General features: G+C 45.5%; 1 protein-coding gene across 2 annotated transcripts in view; it reads right to left on the bottom strand.

The window, feature by feature from the left end:
- Nucleotides 1-19,519, bottom strand: part of efemp1 (EGF containing fibulin extracellular matrix protein 1) — a 30,353-nt gene that overhangs the window by 5,269 nt on the left and 5,565 nt on the right. For both annotated transcript variants that reach the window (XM_064317962.1, XM_064317963.1), the window contains exons 5-8: nucleotides 4,335-4,457; nucleotides 3,688-3,807; nucleotides 1,828-1,947; nucleotides 1,413-1,532 (exon numbers count right to left, since the gene is read on the bottom strand). In XM_064317962.1, coding sequence (XP_064174032.1) covers nucleotides 1,413-1,532; nucleotides 1,828-1,947; nucleotides 3,688-3,807; nucleotides 4,335-4,457 — 483 coding nt within the window. The remainder of the gene's footprint in view (nucleotides 1-1,412; nucleotides 1,533-1,827; nucleotides 1,948-3,687; nucleotides 3,808-4,334; nucleotides 4,458-19,519) is intronic.

Below are 19,519 nucleotides of genomic sequence, written 5' to 3'. Positions count from 1 at the left end.
GGCGAAGCTGACAGAGCTTCCGAGAACGCAGAACTACACGCCAGTCCAGTCGACAATGACGTCACGCCACACAACAAGCTGTCAGGGTAATCAATGTCAAACTCACTCGAGAAATTACAGCAAGCAGCATACACTAATTCATTGTGCCTATTCTGTCATAAAAATCCCAACATTGCCTTTTTTTGTTTTTCTCGGTGTTTACTGGAATTTGATGATGGTAAAAAAGTGAGCAGGGCTTTGAATGCGAGTCCTCCAGCATCTGAACTCCCCAGCAGAATTAAAAGCTCAAGGGCAGAATTAAAGCTCTCCACAGCTGGAATATTCCAATTTGATGCACCTTCTTGAAATTCACCAGGGCCATGACAAAGCGGTTCTGTGGGAATGGATGCTCTGTGCAGTACTGCAATACAGATCATTCCTGCTACCAACCAGAACCTTCTGCAGTAAAGAAGCAGAAAGAAAGGAAGGAACGCAGGTGCTGAGCATCAGGAGAGTCCACAGAATCTGTGTCCAGGTGTTGAGCTCAGCCACAAAAGATCACTGACTGCAGGCATACACTGTGAGGACCCCAGGAACACATTGTAGGTGACTGCTGACATGCACTGCGGGGTACCACGTGAGAACTTTAGATGACACGTGAGACTCAACACACATGGTGACTGCAGACACATGGGGACTTCAATACACCTGTGGAGAACTTCCAGGACATCGACACTGTGGTGACTGCAGACACGCACTGTGGGGACTTCATACACACACTGTGGGAACCCCAGGCATGCACTGTGGTGAGCCACAGACGCTCAACACCTCAGGGCTCCACAGGAAACAGGAAGTATCCACCCTGCCCAACATGCGTAGAAGATCATTGTCCACATTGCTTTGCAAATTACCAGCGTAGCCTCCCGTTACCTCCCCTAACCACAAGGGCAGGGTGACCGCTGAGTTACACCCCAACCCCTCGCGACCTCAGTCTCCTCCTGACACAAGAGAGAAAAGAAGCTCACGAGAAGCTTAGGAGAGGAGAGCAACGGAAGCTTTTTTCGGGATGGCCCGAGAGCCGCCACCCCTCCAAAAAAAGAACGAAAAACAACAGCGCCTGACCATGAAAGGTCAGAGTCAACCGCAAGAAGAAGAAGAAGGGAAAAAAAAAACTTTTCTTCGCAAATGCATGCGAAATGCCGGTTACGTGCCGAGGTGGAAGTTTGCCTTGTTTGCTTTTCTGACCCAGGCATTCTTTCCATGACAGTGTGCCCATATTCCACAATATATCTCCCACTTAAGATCACCAGCAAAGGGAAACGCATTAATCCCTTCCCCTTCTTTGGAAGGCTACTCCAGGTTGGTAGGGAGGGGGTTAGGGAGGAGGTCTGTGGGGAGGGGGGGGGGGTATTTCAGTGCGAGGATGCCCGTACCTTGACATAACCTTGATCCCTGGAGCTGGTATCCATCAGGGCAGGAACAGGAGTACCCACCAGGGTTGTTCACGCACTGATACTGGCACATGTAGCTGGAGAAGCTGCACTCATCGATATCTGCAAGCAATCAACACCAGCAAAATTCCTCACCATTTAACATTCACAGGCACATCTGTGAAACAGCTCTTCATCGACAACCTGAGCTGCTCGGATATGAAGTGAAAACAATATAAAATACAATGCAAAAAAAGATTTTTACTTTTTTCTTGTGACCCACCTCAGCCCCTCTCATGGGCTGCAGTTGTGGAACTACACTACTAAAAGGCTCTAAAATTGCTAAATCACCCTTTTGAGTCTTTCAGTGTCCTTCATAAACACCAGGTTTCGGAGGGGAACAGAGAGGCGCGCTCACCCTGGCAGGACCGGGAGTCGGACGCTAAATCGTAGCCCTGGTCGCACTGGCAGACGAAGGAGCCGATGACATTAATGCACTGGTGCTGGCACGGGTTTGAGCCCTCGCACTCGTTCACATCTGTAAAACAAATGGAGGCAGTTCAGGGTCCATGTATCCCTTCAACATATAACTGATATGTGTGAGCCTAACCGCCAGTAGGGGGCGCAGTTGGGTACAATTCTATTTCACTGCAGTCGGTTCAGAAAACGGATTGAAATGCAATTAATTCATTGAGAAATCCTTAAAAAAAATTTTATTTTTTTTTTTTAATTCAGGACTTTGACAGTTGGGAATTAAAAGGAAATGGCGGGGGGAGGGTGGTAGGATCACCATAGGCTGTTTTTCAGCCTGATGAAAAGGATGTCCTCCGAAAACGGTGGGGTGGGGGTGGGGGGGGAGAGTCAGGTGTTTCAATTATCCTGTCTGTTCTTCCATGTCTCGTGGCAGTTAAGCTTGTAATTTGGTGCCGGCTGTGAGGACTCTAGCGTACAGCGTTCATGGTGTTTGTGCAGTAAGAGCACACATGGCAGAGGGGCCCCTGTATGGAGGATTAGGAGGCTACTGTAATCCCCGTGTCCTTCTCTCTCTTTCTCTCTCTCTCTCTCTCTCTCTCTCTCTCAGATCTTTCTTCATCTTTGAAGTGCCATTTGCTCTATCGCTATTTCGGTTGATTAGCGAGTCTGGGCAGGCAAGTTCAGAATGCTACATTTTTCATGTGAAACGGCGATATGAGAGCACAGAAAACACAGGCGCGAAAGGTGAACAAAAAACCGTGTGCTTTGGGTGTCAAGATTAGCGGCATCAGAGTTCACACTTCCGAAAATCAGAGGAATCTGGTTTCTTAATATCCCTCCCTCTTCACAGGGATGCTGTAAGCTAAGGTAAGAGATGACATTATGAACTACACGTCTCACTCTGTCAAACTGGATAACATACTCAACATCTCCACTAACATCATCATACCTTTCTGTTACATGACATTCCACTCAAGAACAAATATAATCCCTGGGTTGCTCAAAAAAACAGAATTAAACTACAACTGCAAAATTCCATTTATGGAATTTTATCCTTTACAGACTCCTCAGGATAAAAACTTGGACTTCCACAGGCTACGTAGAGTACTGTTCTTTGATAAACAGGTACACCCCATGGTCCAAGCCTAGTTATCCTTAGCTCTTCCACACACTGTGCTGAAAGCCTAATCAGAAACCTTTAGTGTAAAACAGCAATAATGAAATCTGGCCCTTGAATCCAAATCCGGCCCTGGTTTTCTTTCCTCCCAGGTAAGCAATTAAACAATTAGTGCTACCAGTTGGCCAGAATGTCTTCAGTCAAGTTTCCCCATTCCTGAACCTGGCCAGGTGGAAAACCTGCAGTTCTCGGCCCTTGAGGACCAAGATTTGAGGAACAGGGATGTAAAATGTACGAGTACCTGACAGAAACTAGCAGTTTCTTGCTAAAGTTTGCCTTTTATTTTCAACCGCTTGTCTTAATAAGGGTCTCAGTCTTTGAAATGAGACTAAATCTTTTTTTTTAATTATATTTAAGATAAAAATACTATTTTAAAAGGTTATTCTAACATATTTTTTTCTTGACATGCGAAATTCGCATCCCATTGGCAAATTTTGAAATTAATAAAACTGACTCACCTCATTCGCAACATTCTTGTCGTATTTAGCAAAAAAAAGTAATAGAAATAAGATTTTAAGTCAAAACATGAGACTAAAATGCTCAAGTTTGACTTATTTTATGGTTTTAGTTCCACCAGTCAATGGAGGCTGCTGTTACTGTGGGCCAGTGGGAGGCCAGGACTCTTACCTATGCAGGAGTGATTGTTGGTGGCGAGCTTGTGGCCAGTGTTGCACTCGCAGTAGTAGGATCCCTGAGTGTTGATGCATCGGTGCATGCAGTAATGCGCCTGGAGGCACTCGTCCCTGTCTGAGGGTTTACCGCAGGAAACACACAAAGTCAAACATACACATGAAAACATGCATAAAGCCAAACTTACTCATGAAAACATATACACAAAGTCAAACATACACATGAAAACATGCATAAAGCCAAACTTACTCATGAAAACATATACACAAAGTCAAACATACTCATGAAAACATGCATAAAGCCAAACTTACTCATGAAAACATATACACAAAGTCAAACTTACACATGAAAACATGCATGAAGTCAAATGTACACATGAGAACATACACAGAGGCACACATACACATGAGAACATGCTCACAGAGTCACCCCTGGCTTTCCATCACTGCCCAACACTAGAGCCACGTTGCCCTGCGGGGCTGACCAACACCGGCTGAGTCAGCAGTGGCACGGCCCAGATTCAAAACCACAACGGAGCCTACCCACGCACTAGAACTGTGCCTTAGCAGGATAAGTCACTCAGCAGCTCCCTTGTGCTACACTTTTGAGTGGGTTGAGCCCAGTGCATCATGGGAAATACTTACCCACACAGTGATCCCCATGCTTCTGGTAGCCAGGCAGACACTGGCAGTTGTAGGAGCCTCTGGTGTTGTAGCACACCTGATCTGAGCTGCAGGTGTGTCTACCTGTGTTGCACTCGTCTATATCTGTGCGAGAGAGGACAGAGCCGAAAATTTGAATTACGATGGGAAAAGTTCCAGACCTGGGTCAAATCAGAATTTTATATACGTACACCTTTTAGACACCGGCTGAATTCTTTCATATTTCTAACCGTTTAAAAAAACATTAATTTTCCCCCAATATTCAGAACAAAATTTCTGTGTCTTAGTTACTGTATTGTACTTACTTAGTTAAAGTAGTTGGTTAACTTTGGGAAATATTTTGAAATAAACCTGGCTTTGACCAATTACATTTCAACTGAAAAATTTCCTGAAAGTTAGTTGCATAACTCCTTAATCCTACTTTGTTATATACCCACAAGATAAACACATTAACAAACTCAATCAATGCAGAGATGTGCATAAAAAACTAGAAGCTCCCACAGTTGTAGGAGTGTGACTAACTCAATCATCACAGCAACAGAAACACAGAACTGTTCGCAGATTCAGCAAACATGAAATGGAGAAAATTCTGGCAATCACTCTGGATAAGAGTATCTTCAAAGCGTGAGAAAGGCAAAACGAAAGATAAAGAGGTGGACAGCAAGGACCTCAAAAACACCCTTCCCTCCCCCGCAATTAAACCATCGATCCTCACATGAACTGGTCTCAAGTAAATCTTTTTCTGTGAGCTGACGGGGTGTTGTGCTTTCTTCCCTCCGTGAACATTTTTGGACACTGGACCAAGGCTGATGGCAGCTGATCAAAAGTGGAGGGAAGGGTCTTATCTAGTTAGCGGTGGGTGTGGAGGACGGGAAATGGTCGATCGTATCTCCAGCGAATGGATGACTCAAACGGGGGAATCCTGTGAAGTGAGCTGGAGCTGATTCACTGAGGCGGGTGAAAAGCAAGGTGTTTAGGGCTGTGAACTAGGACCCTCAAACTCCAGTCCTGGAGGGGCACTGTGCCTGCAGGTTAAACTCCAGTCCTGGAGGGGCACTGTGCCTGCAGGTTAAACTCCAGTCCTGGAGGGGCACTGTGTCTGCAGGTTAAACTCCAGTCCTGGAGGGGCACTGTGTCTGCAGGTTAAACTCCAGTCCTGGAGGGGCACTGTGTCTGCAGGTTAAACTCCAGTCCTGGAGGGGCACTGTGCCTGCAGGTTAAACTCCAGTCCTGGAGGGGCACTGTGCCTGCAGGTTAAACTCCAGTCCCAGAGGGCCGCAGTGTCTGCGGGTTTAACTGCAGTTCTGGAGGGCCTCAGTGCCTGCGGGTTTAACTCCAGTCCTGGAGAGCCGCAGTTTCTGCAGGTTTAGCTCCGGTCTTGGAAGGTCCGCAATGTCTACAGGTTTAACTCCTGTCCTGGAAGATCCCAGTGTCTGCAGGTGTTCTTGTGGACTCAATAACCATTCATTGACTTAAATTAAGCACTTAGGTGCTGAAACGTGCCAAAAAACAGCAGGAACTGCAGCCCTCCAGGACTGGAGTTAAACCTACAGACTTATAATATTATTATTATTACATATAATTCAGCAAGCCACATGGGTGAAATATAATTTGCCATAGCCCTGCTCAATGGTGTTGGTCAGCAGTGCTACTCACGTAATGGAAGAGCTGCTTAGCTTAGGGAATGAAGGATGAGGTTGAAGTGGAGGCTCTCTACAAGTGTCTTGAAGCATGTACATAATCAGAAATAAAGGTACAGTGGCGGTAAAGTACATGAATATTTGGGCACTATTGAGTACCTTTTACAAGCAAAAAGGTACAAATTAATTATGTGTTGCTGCCTAGGGGGTACAATTTTATGTACCTATAGGGTACCACCCCAGTGATAAGCTTTTGTACCTTTTTAGGCACTTTCTCCATACCTTCTTTCTTTGAGTGTCCTGTCCCTCCATCAGCTGAAAAGGTTCACTTCAGAGGAGCCTTTCGAATACAGTTCTAAGAGTCCAATAACACTGGCACTATCAAGCACTATCACAGCTCGTTCTTAAGAGGGAGGGCGTACAACATCTTTCCTCCTTTGTTCCCACTCACATCTCACCACCTATCTCTCTCCCTCTCTCTCACTCACTCACACACACACACACACACACACACACACACACACACTCACACCCCATAAGAAATCCTTCAATGTATTATGCAGCTGACAGAAAACCGCATAAAGGGATCTCTCCTATCTCTCGCGGATACTCCCCTCATGCCATACATCACAGAGAATGTGACAACTGTTCCGCTCAAAGCGGCCTCCGGAGCCTCATTAGCATTAGCGTCCCTTGGATCTGCGAGCAGCCCTCTCCCTCCCCGCCTCCACAACTGCAACAAACGCGCCGCAGCCCCCGGACGATTCGAGGCGAAATCTCCCGGGTACGCGGCAAAGAAAACCCAGCCGAAGCCCCACCCAATCCAGGGGGGGGGCTCCGCTCACATTCTCGGTAATCTGAACCCTTAACAGAAAGCACCTGTGCCAAGAGACCCAAAATCACATCCGCTGTAAAAAAATAGTAGCTGGTTTAGCCTGACCAACCCCTACCCTCCTCCCATTCCCCCCTCCCTCGACCCTTCTCGATGGGCCCCTATATTCTGTTCTGAAACATTTGAGGGCAGATAGAATCATATCTTAAGTACTGAATCAGCCCTGTCCTTTTCCGGCTCTCAGCTTTAAGCCTTTCTGTACACACTTATCTGACTTGTCTAACAGTAAACTCTGCCCTTTTTTTTGGTAAATATTCTGGAGGCAACTTCCATGAAATAACCTCATCAGAAAAATAATTTAGTAGAGAGCACAAAGTATCAGATGAAAAAATTTGGAAGGAAGAAATGCAGGGCGAAGACGTGGGAAGAAAGACAAGCCGTTGGTAGTTGTGAAGACTTAATAATCGGCAGCCCAGGATGCTAACTGCACAGAAGCTCTCTCCAATGCGTTTTTATCATTGGCGGAAAAGCTACACAGGACCACGTTTTCAGAGAGTGCACAACATCACATTAACAGACGTTCATATCCATGCTCACATTCACAGAGCTGGATATACACTGAGGCTATCCATGCAAGGAAGCAGCTTTGCTTCAGGATACCGCAGTTTGATGCAAGCGTTAATAATGCACTCCTGAACACACATTCAGTTTACTGAAGTGACAGCGTGTTTTTAACAGGGGGAAGGGTTTCCTTTGGTTTCCTTCCTGAAGAGTTATTAAACAGGACCTTGCTGTACCCCCCTCTCCCCCCCCCATCCCCAGCAATTGTGAAAACCAATGCCTTTCTGCAATGAAATGACACCGTCTCGTTCCATTGGTTGTAAAACAAAGCGGGTTGTGCAGGCTGGGGGGGGGCGGGGGGCGGGTGGATGTGCCATTCTAAGGCTTTCACTTTTAGGTGTACAGGCCTTTTACATCATTCCAGGAAGGATTTATTGGCTATCCTGCCCATTTGATCTCAATATCTTACTTTGGGGGGGGGGGGGGGGGGGGGGTTTAAAGGCTGTTGGAGGGGGGGTTGGGGGGGGAGCTTGAGGCCTGCGCTGGACGGGTCTCAAAGAGAAAGGGCCACAGCAGCTCTGACCCTCGCTGCGGTTTCATCGGAGCCTTAATGTGATCCCTGCGGCGACGGCCCGCTCCGACTAGGCCCCGCCCCCCAATCCCAGAAACAGCTGGGGCGTGTTAAAAGTGGCTCCGTACCAGGTGCAGGGAGGACAGAGGAGTGAAGCGCAGGAAGACCCCATTACCACGGAGAGAGAGAGAGAGCGAGAGAGAGAGAGAGAGAGAAACAGGAGGGACAGAGAGAGAGAGAAAGATCATCATAATTTCAAAGTACTTAATAACGCAGATGGAGGAATACAGTTCAACATTTACAAACACAGAAACAGATGAAGCTGGTGTTGAGTTCACAAAGCGAATGGGTGTACACAATTTCTAACAACACAAAAGAACAGCTGAGATCCTTCTTAAAACTAGGGCTTGGCCACAACAAGCGATGTGGCAGTTGCTTTTTGTGACCCGATTTTTACTGACATGCTAGAAATTCTTATAATTACAAAATCACAGGTGGATTTGGTTTGTATTCACAGAGTCACTGGGATGGAAAGTGGGACTGACTCCAAAGTGCAGCTTGAGTCATATTATCTGTCAGATATTCTATTTGGTTCTATTTATTAGAAACTGTAAATCTTGAAAAGCACAGGCAAAACTCTTTTTAAGTCAACAGTCCGTAAAATTTCCCAACTCCTATTTGTAGGTCTGCCAAACACGAACACAAGCGGAAAGGCTTCATTCGCTCTGCAGCGTTTCCCCCATACAAAAAACAACGGAAGCACAAACAGTTCTCGATATTGAATCTACTGCATAGTAAATATTGCACTCCACAAACTAACGTGTTAACGATATGCAACACCATTTTAAAAGACTGTTAATCTCCGTTATAGACTTGACACTGTTCGGCTGGATGTCTGTGGAACAGATGTACACATCCTGCCCTTGCACTCTGATCTGATTGGATGTGTCCAATATTCCTCAATATTCTTCAGATGGGGGGTGGGATCAACAAAATCCAGTCACAGGCAGTGAAGCTTATTGGAGATGGTTATGTTTGGGCTTTTTTTTTTTGAATGGGGAAATTTGTTACTGGCCTATCTGGCCTGACTGGAATAGATTAGTTCGGTGACCAGGCTATCTAGTTAACTGGCTACTTTGTGAGCTGAATAACAGCTACAGAAGATTTGCTTGAGTGCTTTCTTTCAGAGGTATGCAGTACTTATTCCACGCTCGCAATGAAAGTCCTTCAAAAATTAGTTTGAAAGTGAGTCTGCGGATGTCTTGTAGTAATAGTAGGGCGCACCCACAGTCCTGGAACAGCGCGTTCACATGACGGGCTATCCAGCAGCCCGTACAGTACTTCAGCCACACCAGAATCTTTCATTAACAATTTTTCAGCTGTTTCCGCATCTTTGAATGTTCAACTTCAAAAAGCAAACTTCAAAGGTCACTAATATGTTGCAGCTCTTGACGTGCGACGCAGAGTAAATGACACCAAAACCATTTCTAGCTCTTGTGCAGCCAGCAAGTCCCGAAAAGAACCACGAGCTAGAGAGAAAAGAAACATTTCAATTAACCTTATCTCGGGAAATTATTCCAGGTATTTTTTTTTTGTGAAACTGCATCTCAACGGTTGTGACCTCAACAGGAAAAAAAATGCATGTGCCAGATCTGAGAAGGGCCTGCCAAAGGAGAATTGATTTCACACAGAGTAATCCCAGCAGGCTCGTGCCAAGGAACCCAAGCGAAGCGAGCGGGAAGGCCGGCCAAGAAGCCCAGGAATGCAGCCCTGTTCCGCTCTTGTTTTCCACCGCGTCCCACAAACAACTGGTGCCGCTACGCTTCTCCAAAAAATCTCCCCGTATTTATCAAACGGGCATTTTTTCCGTCAGCTTATCGGACTCCTCGCTTCCAATTCATTCCCCGCTTCCCACAAATAAGATAGGAGCGGCCATTAAAATGTCGGGGAAAAAAATGTCTTAATAGCAAACGGGCAAAAAAAAAAGGCGCAACGGGTTCTCTGCGACACGTTTTCGTCACGTCGTAAGGTAAGAGTTTGCTCCAGGCAAAATGTTAGATCTCTGGCCCTTTAAATCACTGGGACAGCATCCTCAAACATGCTCTTTTGACAACATCATTTTTCTATTACAATAATTAGATTGAATATCAACCAGGCAGTTTTCACTGAACTTTTCAAAATCACGTGGAGCAAGTTTTAGGGCCAGCCATCAGCATCGCTTCTCCAATCAGAGAAGAGATGCATCTCTCATTAACAACAACTGGTGACCAGTAACTGGCTTAGGTGTAGCTCCATTAGATACAGCTAAAGTTTTCATGAATTTAAGAAACTGAAGAAACTTCACCAGATCTCTCCCCTACTGTACCAGCTCTTTCCCTCAGAAATACACATTTCCAACTCTCTCTCCCTCACAGATAAACTACACCGAGTCTCTCCTTCGGAAAGATACCTTGCCGAACCTCTCTCCCTCAGAAACTATCCGAGCTCTCTCTCCCTTCAGAAAGAAACAATACCACCTGTAACCTCCCTGAACAAGAAACCACCGTCCCCTCCATCTCAGAAAACCTTGGCATTCCGCTGGGGGCACAGGTATTCAGCTCCCCAGCCAAACGGCCGCTAATCAGGGGCCCGAGACGCGAGCCGAAAACGAGCCAGGCCCGCCAGTGACAGATCGGCAGGCATGATTAGGCAGGCAGGGACGGGCGGGGCAGAGCTGATTATCTGATAGATGAGCCCGGCGCTGGACCGTGTCCCAATGCCTACCGGCCAGACCGCCACGGTCTCCATAATCCCCTGTGCAAAAACCAGCAAACTCCTGCCTCCTTTCAGCTCAGTCACATTTGTAAGGCTTTTTGTTGTTGTTGTTGTTTTTACAAGGATACAGTCACAAAGTCACAAAGATGCACAGTCCCCATCCACCCAATATGGAAAAATATGAAAATTGGGAAAAACCAGGACTGAATCACCTGTACAGTAAAAAAAAAAACCAGGTTAAATCCACTCTTGCAGAGTACTTTCCAGTTGGTCTCATATGTAACTCTGTTAGAGCTGCATTAACACAGTATATTTTACTGTGTGGGTGATGCACCAAAGCTATTTTGCAGAGGAATGCTCGCAACACGTTAGCCAATGGGCCGGTTCAACTGAGAGGGGATTTAGATTGATTGGTCTGCTATGGCTGGGAGACGCATCTCTTTCTGTGTTTACTGTACATCAGAAAAGACACCAAACGCAGATCATCTCCACCCACACCGATGACCTGGACACCATAGTTACCAATCAAACCAAGAATGTGTGTAGCATGTGTCAGTGCTGAGCCTATCCAATCAATTCAAAGACAACACAGGAATCCAACGCAGAGATGTAAGTGTTGAAGTAATGCAAGCTCTCTTTATAGTCTTACTCAATATTCCAGCAGTTGCATTTGAACCAACTGCACCTATTCAGTGGACTTCTTTGGGACGCCACTGGGCAGCACATTGCCGTAGCCAAGCCACCTTGTAATGAAAGCACATATAAACCTTTCTGCATCTGCTTTTGAGTTACACACACCAAGGCTTTCTAGAATATTCCATACAAACTCATCAGATGAAGCGATGACGTTTTTGGATAAACCTACTGTTGGACGATGTGCTGATTCAGTTGTAACCATGCAGATGGAATTCGCTGCACAAGACTTAATTTTTTTTGCTTACATTTGCATAAAATGTTTCAGCTTTTTGAAGTTGGATGTGTAATTTTTCAGATGGGCCGTGATTCATTGGGTCAGCAGCTTAAACCTTACGTGGTTTTCATAATGTCAGTGGAAAAATCAGGACATCTGAGAGCAACAGGACATAGGTTAGCTGAGTCAACAACAAAAACATCATCAACATTGACCACTCGCTGCAGAATTTCTGTATTTTTTGTGAATTTTTCTTATTGTCATTACTCTGGGGAAATGAGTCAATATGTTACTTGAAACATGGATTTGCATCACAAAAGAGGCTCCTGACCCAAAAGGCATGCTAACACACACTTAGCTGTACAGCAGCATGGATACTCAAATCTCACCCTCGAATCAAAATCCTTAGTTTTTTTTTTTTCTCAGGTAATTAACTGAACAATTAATGCTACTGATTGGCCAGACTGTCTTCACACCTGACTACTAGGTAAAGGGAGGGCGAAAATCCAGCAATATTTGAGTAACAGGGTTCTATAGCATAAAGGCGGTCACTGGAGATGATAATCAAGTGAAAAAAAATACTTTATCCTACTTCTGCTTATCTCAAGGAAACAAGTTTGTGTGGCTTAATTATATGGAGAATTTTTGCTAAATACCAGATTATTTTTAGAAATACAGTTCTAATTGAACCAAATCCATCCAAAATATACTTGTTGAGGTTTGTCCACACCACAGTGTGCCAGAATTCCTTAATTAGCAACTATTCTCAAATTCCAATTCAAAACACGAGACAAACTGGCGCTCCTGGTTTTCTTTGTTTGAAAAAACATCAAAGGAGCCAGGGACAGGGAACAAGGAGAAGTATTATAGTTCGGAGTCTTGTGATGTCCTCATATAAAAATGCTTTGGACTGAAAAATAGCTGAAACAAGTCCATAAGGGCTCTCAAAATATCGGGGGCAGGTGGGCGACTTTTCGGGAAAAACGCCCTCCTCCACACCCTGTCTGTCCGGCACTGGGAGGGATAAATCAGGGTAAACAGGGATCAAACAGCCCCTCTTATGACAAGTCTTCACAAACAGCCTTTGAAAAATCAAAGGGGTGTTCCTTTAATCCCCAAACTGAGCAGATATACTGCAGGTAACCCGGAAAGGGCGCTTTAGACAGACCGACGGAGGGCGACTAAACCGCTCAAAACTCCAGAGCTTGTGAGAGGAGTGACGGGGGGGGGGGGGGGGGGGGGGGGGCTTGATGCCTACGACAGCCCAAAAATCCAAAGGCTAAAACGGCCTGCTGAAATCCGACACGTCCGTCGTTAATTTACCGAGCGTTCGGATAAAACAGAAGGCACCCCGGCGAGGGTCATTCGGTGCGTACGCTCAGCGACGTCCTGTCCAACCAAAACACCGCTGCTGTTGGCCGTAACACACCCAACGCTGTCCAAACGTCGACTCCAGAGCTCAGCACATGTGGAGGGGCAGGGGATAGAGGCCAGGTCTGACTCATCAAAGATCCCCCCGGACAGGAGGTTAAAGGAAGATGTAAAACGTCTGCTCAACACTGTCACTTTCACAAGCTAGTAAATCCTATATAGTCCAAGAGCCTTATGGCCACATCTTACACTGGGCTTTACGATCTGGTTTTACATGCGGACTGTGCCCGCGCCACCTGTTGATCATGGGGGTTGCAGGAAAGGCCAATGCCAAAAAAAATATGATAGGGCATTCCAAATTGGGCAGAATAAGAGCTAAAAAAAAATGTATTTAGAAATGCTATCACCACTCTCAATTCCAGCACAGACAGAAGAAAGACAGGAAAACAAAGGCACACCTATCTGTTACCTGAGCATTAAAAACGTCTTTGCCAAACACATTTTTATGGCTTTACAGCACCTTTTGTTTATTTCAAGAGCTCCCATATCCTTACCCTAAATTATTCCTGTTCAGAAGTCCACTGGGGTAAAGCACTCATTCGAAAGAATACATAATGAATATTTGCTTTTGACCACCTTCAAAACTCTATCAAAACTGAAATCACATCACATTTCTCTACTCACAAAGAATATGAAATAAAAAACTTCAGAAGTTTAGAAATAGCAGTTTCTAAATACAAAACATTTTCATTTTTTTTTAGATGTACTGTACAGTTTGGGCATTTTCAGGGGGATAAATACAGATTCATATCAGATTTGAAGGTATTTCCTGTCAGCTGCTACCATGGCAAAAAGACCTGCATGTTATTCTTGCAGGATATCTTCTGCTCATTTGCTCAGCTGGTAAGCTACTGTTTCTTATCCATGCCATGTTAATACCCATGCAAGCGACTGGAAAATAAACAGGTTCATTTTTTACTTCTTTACAGACACTGTGTCTATTGTTTTTCCACCAGATTTATTTTTCAGCCTTGAGTAAACATCACGTGATCCGCAGTTTCCTGTCAGGCTGTGCGTTTTATCTAGCGTTTGATGAGTTCGTTTCTGCAGCTTTTTCCCATGTTTCACATTGAGCTCATGCTTATCATTCCATGTTCAAGTGTTTTTTTATCATAAAGTAATAAATCTGAGGGAACAAGAATCTCCATTGCATTGCATTGCATCCAAGGAAAAAGAAAAATGAATTCCTGCAAAAGATCCAACGCAGTGGAAAAATACCCCCAACCATGACAGATGGCTCCTTTGCTTTCGATCACCAATGTCCTGTTAAAACATCGCTCGTTGTAAACCACACCGCGACGCAACCCGAGTTACGTATCGCTCGTGCGCCAGAAATGTCGGCGGTACGTCTGGGAATGTGTTGAATCATACGTGAGACTGGAAGTGTACACTATCGTGTCTCGTCATGTCCTGCTACTGCCCGTAAGAGCGCGAGCTTGGCAAACACAGGAAGCCAAAAAAAACCCAACTAAATATGTGGATAGTTATCTGTGAACCATTGCAGCTATCAATAATATGCGCAGAGCTGCCGAAGAGGAAATCATTAAATGTTTTGAAATTGAAGGTTTTTTTTAATGGAAGACTGAATCCATTGTTGATTAGTCGGTATTCGGTTAATCAGGCTGAATCAAAATCAGCGCAACGTAAATGTATTCTGATTCTCATGTTTCAGGTTTGGTGTCAGAATTAGGCTAACATTTTTTTTTTTTTTTAAGAAGCTGTCTCTTGAGAGCTCATGAGACATAGAAAATACCTTTGAGAGAAACGAGCACAATAGCACAGATTACAGATAAAACACAGAGTGATTGCACTCAGCTTTTAGTTATTTGTCTTAGTCAGTTTCCAGCACTAGCATGTTGAGTTTCCATGTGACTTATTTGTTATTGGAAGATTAATTACTTGTTGTGCAGCAAGCTCAAAGAGGCCATCGGCAGGCAAATTCTGATGATGGATGACCTTGAGCCAAGAGGTCATGGAAAGAGATACCACGTCGACCTCAGCAGACTGGGCCAAGTGGCACAGAGCCCCCCCCCCCCCCCCCCCACCCCCCCCACCTCACCTGCTGTCCCACAAACAATAGCGTAAATTCACCTGGCTCTCACCTGAATTACCTTAGTGACACGCTAAGCCAGCCTCAGGCTCCCAGTATGCACCAGCTCTCCCCCAATCCCGCCCGTCCAGACATCCTTCTGGGGAAGGATGAGGCGTAAGCGCTATTTGATACGGCAAGATTGCTGCAATAATGAATTCGTGGAGTCTTAACAGAGTCGATGTCTGGGCCTTATGCAAACTAAGCACTAAATCCAGCCCATTAAGCACCTCCACAGCAGAAAATTTACTCCAAGGGAAACAGGCCTGGGATTAATACAAATTAAAAAGGGAAACGCAAACACTGGAAAACACACGCTGCCTGTTTCGTACCGTTCTCAGGAGCGTGCAAGTCAAAAAGCTGAGCCACTTGTTCTGAGGGTCAGATGCGTTGTCAAAAAGGGCTTTCTGCTTTCGGGTGTCCTTTTTCAAACGGACAATAACCTTCAGCGTTTGGAATGTGCCTTTTCCTGCAAAACTCCGGGGAAAAATACAGTGCTGTAATTGAAAACGCACTCTTTGCAGCTGATCGTGATCTCGACAGCCTCAATCTGAATGCCCACTAACAGACCAATGTAATGGCAATTTGCAAAATACTGCCAGATCTACAGCAATCTTAATGGCAGACTACAAGTAAGCTACTAGTTGAAACTGTATGCATGCTAGCCTGCATAGCCAAGTACCATCTGGATAGTGATTTTTAAAAAATTTAATTCTCATTAAACCTCATAGTATACAGCAATATTGAATCAAAGAGTGATCAGGCTTTTTTTCTAGGGGACAGGGCTTGATCTCTCACTAATTGTCAGTGTTGGTCATGAAACTCAGTCTTGGTCATAAAGCAGAACCAGCTCCGTTATTGGTGCAACAATAATATTAGCGTAAGCTACAAACACTTTGGTAGAGGTATTCCGTATGTCACTGAAATAAACTTCATAAACTTCAAATAAACTTCAGCCTTGTTTGAACACCCAATTACCAGTCACTTCATAAAGCGCGTGTGCATTTCCCTCTGAGCTGCCAGCGCATGCTAGAACAACTTCTTCATTAGCGCAAAAAAAAACCTGCTCAAGAGACCCAGGACTGGAGTGTGCCTTCTGCAAGCACACAAACCCCAAACGACAACGCGAAACAGAGCAGGAGGAAAGCAAGTGGAAACCGCTGACACCTGTGGATGTGAGTCATAGCCCGGCCGCCTTTCATCCTCCTGGAAAGAGCGCAACAAGCGCGCTGGGAGGGACGTGTCACTGGTACGGAGGGAGGTCACATCCAGAGCAACGTGGAAGCCACCGGCATCACGTCAGCCCCGAAAGGGTCCACTGGGGAAGGGTTAACCTTAGAACAAGCCTTTGAACCCAAGCTTTGGATAATAAAATGCCGTTTCCAAAAAAAAAAAAAAAAAAACTACACCCCCCAGCCCTAGAGAGTGCTGTGCTGCTGGACTGGAAAGGAGAGCAAAAAAAAAAAAAAACTTGCCACAGCTGCAAGTAATTAAATTGAACTGCTCACCGTGTTTTCCTTACTAATGACTTAAACAAACCGGAGCTGGTGGAAATAACAGTGGTCATCATCTTCAGGTCAGGAGGAGGGGCACCAGAGCTGGTAAAAAAATAACACTGATTATCTCCACGCATGGAGGAGAGGCACCAGCGCAGATGAAATAATGCTGGTCATCTCCAGGTCAGGAGGACAAGCACCAGCGCTGGTGGAAATAATGCTGGTCATCTCCACGCAAGGAGGACGGGCACCAGCGCTGTTGGAAATAATGCTGGTCATCTCCAGGCATGGAGGACAGGCACCAGCGCTGTTGGAAATAATGCTGGTCATCTCCAGGCATGGAGGACAGGCACCAGCGCTGGTAAAACAACACTGGTCATCTCCAGGTCAGGAGGACAAGCATCAGCACTGGTAGAACTAACGCTGGTCATCTCCAGGTCATGGAGAACAGGCATAGAGGCTGCCAAGCCCTGCCTCTCTCCAGGTTATCAGGACTGCATCAGTTTGTACACATAAGCAATTAAGAGTGCACATCTCCCTCTGGGATTCTTTTAATCATTGGAAAAGTAAATTAAAAAAACTGACGGCATTTTCCCATTTTATTTTATTTTTTAAAAAAGGCTCCATAAATGTCAGTGCGCATGGCAACCAGCCGGCCAGGAATGTCCATGAAATTCCTCCGCAAGTTTTTAATGGTTAAAAAAAAAAAACGCTAATCCAGTAGCACGGTTCAAAGATCAACTCATTTTTAAAAAATCTACGAAAACAGTGCACAGCGTACCCCATTTTTAAATCCAGAAGTTACGCAGGGGAAAGGGAGCGCTCGACAAGGAGCGTCTCTCCGGAACTTTCAAAGCCGTGTAACCGTTCCTGTTTTTGAGAGGAAGCGGCAGGCAGGCCAAAACATCTTCACTGGAAGCGGTTTGAGAGAACGTAACTTGGCGCTGATGGAGGGGGGGGGGGAGAGATGCGAGCGGCCATCTCCATCTCCGCGTTCAGCTCTGGATTTGTCGTTTGCTACTAACTGGGCTAGCAGACAGCTCTTGTGAAATTTTTGGATGGCAAAGCGGGATCGGTTGGGCCGGGGTGGGGGGGGGGGGCTTTCTTAAAACACCTGCTTTTTCACCCCCTTCGCTTTGAATCTAGTTGAACCGTTAAACTGTGTGTGATCCCTCCCCCTCCTCCCTCCACAGTCTCAGATGTACACTAACCATGTGGTAAAACAGTAAAACTGATCTCCCCCCCCCCCCACCTCCCACCTCCCCCCCTCCCAGCACATTAATAAGCTCCACATCTGTTCTCCCAAATACGGTTTTGTGGGATTTGACAAAGCCCCAAGTGCAACTGAACCTATTTGGGGGAGGGGGGGGGGGGGGAACGAGGGAAGGGGCAGTTCCGGGCTTCTCTCCATTTATGAAAACAAGTGCGCTGATGGTAAAACTCAACGTCACGCATCCAAAACAAGCAAAGGAGGAAATGGCAGGAGTAAATCATGCTCCAAAGCTGGCACATCGTCAGCTTTGCTTTTGTGCAAAACAGCGTGTGGCTACGGGTCCTCGCGTTAGATCTGCGAAGTGGCCGCTTTTAACTGGCGCCCGTTGGCATACGCCTCACCCGGTTCAAAACAAACGGCGCGATTGAAGTGTCCCGCTGCGACAACAGAATGATTTCAGGTACCTCCTTTCATGTTTCAGACCAAAATAAATTAAGATTTTACGAACATGGAAAACTAAACCGTGCGCCATATCAAGCAATGCACCAAATGTACCACTAATGACACGAACGGTCTAATATTTAGCTTCTCCTGTTGTGATGTGTGTGTGTGTGTGCATGCATGCACTCATGCGAGTTTGTGTGTAAGTACATGCCTGTGGGTACGTGTGTGTATTTCTGTGTGTGTGCGTGTGTGTGTGTGTGTGTGTGTGTGTGTGTGTGCACGTGTACGCCTGTGTGTCTCCCTGGTGATGAAAAAGCAACGCAAGTTCAACCACACACTGCAGCTACGGCTTTACCTCCTGCTCTGTTCACCTCACTCACCTACCTGAGGAGTGATTTATTTGCCATTCTATAATGACGAGGCTGGCTGGGTATTCACAGACAGCCTCTGGGCATGCAGAGAGACTGTTAGAGGCGGGTGCTTAAACTAACCCCCTGCATGTGATCTGTGCTTCTCTCTCTCTACCTGTGCTCCACCTTAATGAGCTGCTGATCGCCAGATTGGCTTCACCTACTGGTGGCCCTACAAAAAGCCTGCTGCAGCTAAAGACAAAGAGAAGCTTTTGTGGAGCAATTTTGTGGCTGGATCGTGCACTTTGATGACATTTGTGGCTTTGTTTGATTTCTTTTTGTGTGGTGTTGGATAGGGAATGTTGATTTAGGTTTAGAAAACCTGTGGAAGACTCACCATTTCTTTTCATCGGGAGAAAGGGCACTATTTATAGCAGACTAGGGGCAGTAGTCTTCTGTAGGCGCTGCTTTGGCCTGACTTGTTTTGTCCAGCACCTACAATTCTTTGTACATTATAGTTTTGGGTTTGTTTTTTTTTGTGTGACCTTATAATAAACATGTTTGCTTGTACGTTGGGGGAATTTATTTTAACTTTGTTTTGCTTTGGGCACAAGGGACTCTATGCTGCGTTCAAATTCGTGTTGTCATTGTTGTTGTTGTGTTGTGGGAAGATTTGGTACATAACAGTGACTCTTCTGCTGAGAGAATGGAGCATTTTCATGAGAATCTGAGAATGCGTTATTAGCCAAAAATTTCAAGCATGTGAAAGTCATTTTGTTCTGAACACTGGTGAAAGTACTTCTTTAATGGCGTCAGTAATGCACATAAATTTTATGACGGGCGAGCTAAAGGGGGGCAAGGCTTCGAGACTTTCTG

The sequence above is a fragment of the Anguilla rostrata genome, chromosome 18, assembly GCF_018555375.3.
Source record: "Anguilla rostrata isolate EN2019 chromosome 18, ASM1855537v3, whole genome shotgun sequence".
Taxonomy (NCBI): Eukaryota; Metazoa; Chordata; class Actinopteri; order Anguilliformes; family Anguillidae; genus Anguilla; species Anguilla rostrata.
The sequence above is the reverse complement of the archived record's forward strand: the minus strand, read 5'-3'. Positions and strand labels throughout refer to the sequence as shown.